Source organism: Hipposideros armiger, unplaced genomic scaffold (genome assembly GCF_001890085.2).
Source record: "Hipposideros armiger isolate ML-2016 unplaced genomic scaffold, ASM189008v1 scaffold_44, whole genome shotgun sequence".
Lineage (NCBI taxonomy): Eukaryota > Metazoa > Chordata > Mammalia > Chiroptera > Hipposideridae > Hipposideros > Hipposideros armiger.
Window position 1 is genome coordinate 1,964,521 of NW_017731394.1, and position 4,732 is coordinate 1,969,252.

General features: G+C 33.0%; 1 protein-coding gene across 1 annotated transcript in view; it reads right to left on the bottom strand.

Moving 5' to 3' along the window:
• Window positions 1–4,732, bottom strand: part of FBXO3 (F-box protein 3) — a 49,154-nt gene that overhangs the window by 2,588 nt on the left and 41,834 nt on the right. Inside the window, exon 9 of the mRNA XM_019639439.1 lies at window positions 4,087–4,277. Coding sequence (XP_019494984.1) covers window positions 4,087–4,277 — 191 coding nt within the window. The remainder of the gene's footprint in view (window positions 1–4,086; window positions 4,278–4,732) is intronic.

The window sequence follows — 4,732 nt, forward strand, 5'->3', positions numbered from 1 at the left end:
TTTTTTTTTTTTTAATCCAGGGAAACAGACTTTAAAATTCAGTAGGAGGCCCAAAAGGGGAAGGGGGAAAGGCTTAGAAAATTCTAAAACATTCAATCCAGGTAGTATGATTATTAATTATCTTAATGAAGAAGAAACAAATATTGTTAAAGAAATCAATGTGGCTAAAGAGGCAGATTGCTGATATCACAGATAAAATGTACGTATATAAACAGCAGGTTGAAAGAGGAATGCACAGATGAGAATGGAAATAAATCAGTAACAGGAGCCTCTAAAGTGTCTAAAAACAAACAACAACAAACCACCTAGACCAAGAAAAGGCTTAAGACCAACTGAAAGTGTATTTTAAAGTGGCATGCAAAATATAAAGCAAAAGGAAGGATTAAGCCTCCTAATTAATCATATTGTTAGAAGACACAAAAGGAGAACAATTCAACTCCCATATCAAGAAAACTAATATTTAAACAGGAAAGGTACAACACCAATACAACACAATACAAAAACAATCCCCACTGCCTCTTTCACGTTGATTAGAAATAAGTCCAGAATTCTCATTTATTTTTATTGATTTCTCATCCCTAAGACAGAAAAAATATTTTCCACAAGGCAGGTCAAAATTTTATACTATTTGTGGTTGGGAAGACACTAAAACTCTAAATAAGTAAGAACATAGTTAAAAGAGGGTTGAACATGTAATGAGTTTATTATTGTAATTTAAAATTATAAATTTAAAAATTTTAAACTTTAAAAAAGGAATAAGTAAATATTATAAAATTTCTCAGTTTTAATTTCTAACATGATAAATTTCAATATAACCCACATAAGCAAGAGTTCTCTGGAGTCCTCATAACTTTTTTTAATTATAGTTGACATACAATGTTATATTAGTTTCAGGTGTACAACAATGTGATTAGACACACATACATATATATATATATATATATATATACAGTACGAAGTGATCACAATAAGTCTTGTAACCATCTGTCACCATACATAATTATTACAATGTTATTGACTATATTCCCTATGCTGTACTTTACATCCCCGTGACTTATTTTATAGCTGGCAGTTTGTACTTTTTAATCCCTTCACCTTTTCACTCATCTAACCCCCCACCCATCCTCACCCACCCCGCCCCACCGGCGACCATCAGTTTGTTCTCTGTATCTATGAATTTGTTTCTGTTTTGTTTGTTTTTTAGATTCCACATGTAAGTGAAATCAAACGGCATTTGTCTTTCTCTGTCCGACTTATTTCACTTAGCATAATACTCTCTAGGTCCATCCATGTTGTTGCAAATGATAAGATTTCATTCTTTTTTTATTGCTGAGTAATATTCCATTGTATATATGTACCACTTCTTCTTTATCCATTCATCTATCTAGGTTGCTTCCATATCTTGGCTATTGTAAATAATGCCGCAATGAACAAAGAGGTGCATATGTCTTTTTGAATTAGTGTTTTTTATTTCCTCGCATAAATACCCAGAAGTGGAATTGTTGGGTAGTATGGTAGTTCTATTTTTAATTTTTTTGAGGAATCTCCAATAACTTGTAAGAGCTTAAGGGGGTCATGAGACCGAAAAGTTAGAGAATGACTGTTCTTAAGTAAAGACTACTTTATACACACCCTAACAAACATTAAAAACAAGCCTCAACATGATCAAGCTGACCCAATAACAACTGCCTGCCCAAACAACTCTCAACACTCTTTACACTTTATGTCAGGAATATTAGCAACTTTAGGACACGGAATATTGTCAGAGATAGCGAGAGATTTCATAACAATAAAAGCACTTCATGAAAAAGACATCACAATCCTAAGTATTCTTGCATATAATCAGAAAGCTTCAAAATAGTTGAAGCAAATCTGATAGAATTAAAGAGAAATAGACAAAACTGTAATTATAATCGGAGATTACAACAATCATCTCTCAGAGAACAAAGACCAAAAAAATCAGTAAATATATAGAAGACTTAAAAAACAGTACATCAGTTTGACCTGTCATTTATAGAATAATATTCCCCAAAATAGCAGGATATACATTCTTTTCAAATACACAAAGATTATTTACCAAGATAGACCATAATTCTGGGCCATAATACATTTAAAAGGATTGAAATTATACATAGCGAGTTCTCTAACCATAACAAATTTAGAAATCAATAACCAAAAGATAATTGGAAAATCTCCAAATGTTTGGAAATTAACACATTTCTAGAAAAGTCACAGATCAAAATTAAATTACAAGGAAAATCTGAGAATATCTGGAATTAAATGTTAATGAAAATGCATCAACATTTATAAAATGCAGCTAAAACAGTAAAAGAGGAAAAAAGGTCTAAAATTAATAATCTAAACTTCTATCTTAAGAAGCTAGAAAAAAAGCAAATTATACCCAAAGTATGGGAAAAATAAAGGTAACTGCAGGAATCAATGAAAATAGAAAATGAGTAAGAGAAAATCAGTGAAACCAAGTTGTTCCTTTAAATGATCAATAAAAGTGAAAACCCCCTAGCTAAACTGATGAACAAAAGAGAATATATAAATTACCAATATTATGAAGAAAAGACATGACTATAGCTCTTGCAGCTATTAAAAGGATTATCAAAGGAATATTATAAATAATTTTATGCCGATAAATTCAACATTTAGACAAAATGGACAAATTCCTTAAAAGACACAAATGACAAAAAGTGAAATAAGAAACAGAAAATATGAATATTAAAGAAATTAAATTTATATTTCAAAACTTTTCCACAAGGACAGCTCCAGCCCCGGCTGACTTCACTGATAAACTATATCAAACATTTAAGGATAAAGATGATACCAACCTCATATAGAAACTGGGCTAGTAAAAAATGGAAGACTGTTAGAGAAGTAGCAAGCTCCCAGTACTGGAAATACACAGTAGAAAGCATTCCTTCACTGGGAGGGAAGCTAAGCTTCACTTCCAGATTGTAGATTGTTTTCACCGGACATACCATAAGTATAATGGCCTCAAGTCTCCTCATCATCCTTCTTGCTCTAAACTGGAATTGGGAATGTGTCAAGTCTGGGTCAGATTAATATCATGTTCATCTTCCCAGACTTATTTTAGACCCACTCATCAGGGTTATCGCAGGAGCCAGGGAGCTTTTACTGAACATTTGATACCTACAACTCAAATTACATTCTTCTGGGTATACAATTCATATTTTATTCCTATTCTACAACTGGAGCCTCATAATTTTCTCTTATCATTTTATAGCCCAGAAGATTGGAATTACTGCTATACCTGTCCTAAGGTAACCCTAAAATGAGATTTTAAAAATATACCTAGTTGACTTAGGAAATGATCCGAAAGAAGGACTACTAAAATTACAAGTCTACCTATTAAATCCTCTTTGTAATGATTTCTATAGGTTATCTGTATTATTTTACAAAAGTGGGAGTTTTAGCAAAAACACTGTAAGAAATTGTGTTCCCAGTCTTAATGAAATAAAGCAGATTATAGCTGGTCTAACATGGTTTCTCCTTAGCTCAGAAGTATTTTTGGAAACAGAAGAGAGGCTGAACTTTTAAAACCAATAATTATATGATATTAACAGTGGATGCATGTCATTATACATCTGTCCAAACCCAAAGAATGGACAACACCAAGAGTGAACCCTAATGTAAACTACGGACTGTGGGTGTTAATAATGTGTCACTGTAGGTTCATCAGTTGTAATAATGGTACTACTCTGGTGGGAGATATTGTATGGGGGCAGGGGATACACAGGAAATCTCTAACTTCTGCTCAGTGTTGATGTGAATCTCGAACTGCTCTAAAAAACAAGGTCTATAAAAAATCAACTAACAAACAAAAACAGATAGCAGTAGAGTTACTCTGATTGAAGAATATGAAGCCTAGCTACTTATTGTCCACTTCCCTCAACATATTCACACATCCCACCCCTCTCCAAGATACTTCCCTCAAAATTTCTAGGGTTCTCTGGAACACAATTTATAAACTATTTGTCTGGCTACTCAACAAAGACCCTCTGTGGAGTTAATTTTACAAAGTCATGTAAATCAGCACCAGAGGAAAATTTAACCTACCAATCGAGCTATAGACACCCTGAATGTCGGACATGCCATATGGAATCGGGGAATGGCGACATTAAAGATCTTGTCTTTAAAGTAAAGAAAGTGGAAGGTATAATATCCTTCCATATATCCTGATGTTGTAGAGAAAGTGGTACAACTTGTGTATTCATATACCCGACCAGGGCTGATGATTGGAAATTCACCTGCGAAGAAAACAGTGACAATAAACCAAAGTATAAAATTCAGTTCTTCATCACAGCAAATAAGATATGTCCTCTATGGGATTATGTAAACTATGTTAAAGTGAATTCACAATCAGAAACAACATCTAAAAGGAAATATAACAAAATGTTAACAGTGACTATGAGTGAGTATTTTGACTTTTTCTTTTTTGTAATCCCCCTAGTTCTCTGGGAAATAGGGAGCTATCTAGTAGAATAAAACAAAACAAAAAAGGAATATTTTATTTTTCAAAATGTTTTGCGGCATTTTAGACACCAGCTTTAAGACAAGGCCAATAAAGTGTCACAGATACAAGTTTAAACAGAGATAAGGATCATCTAAATGTTTAAAGCAGCAAGAGACTAAAACATAAAACTCTTGAGGATGCATCTTAAGCATTGAGCCCAGACAAAATGACAGTCAACAGGGAGAGTTC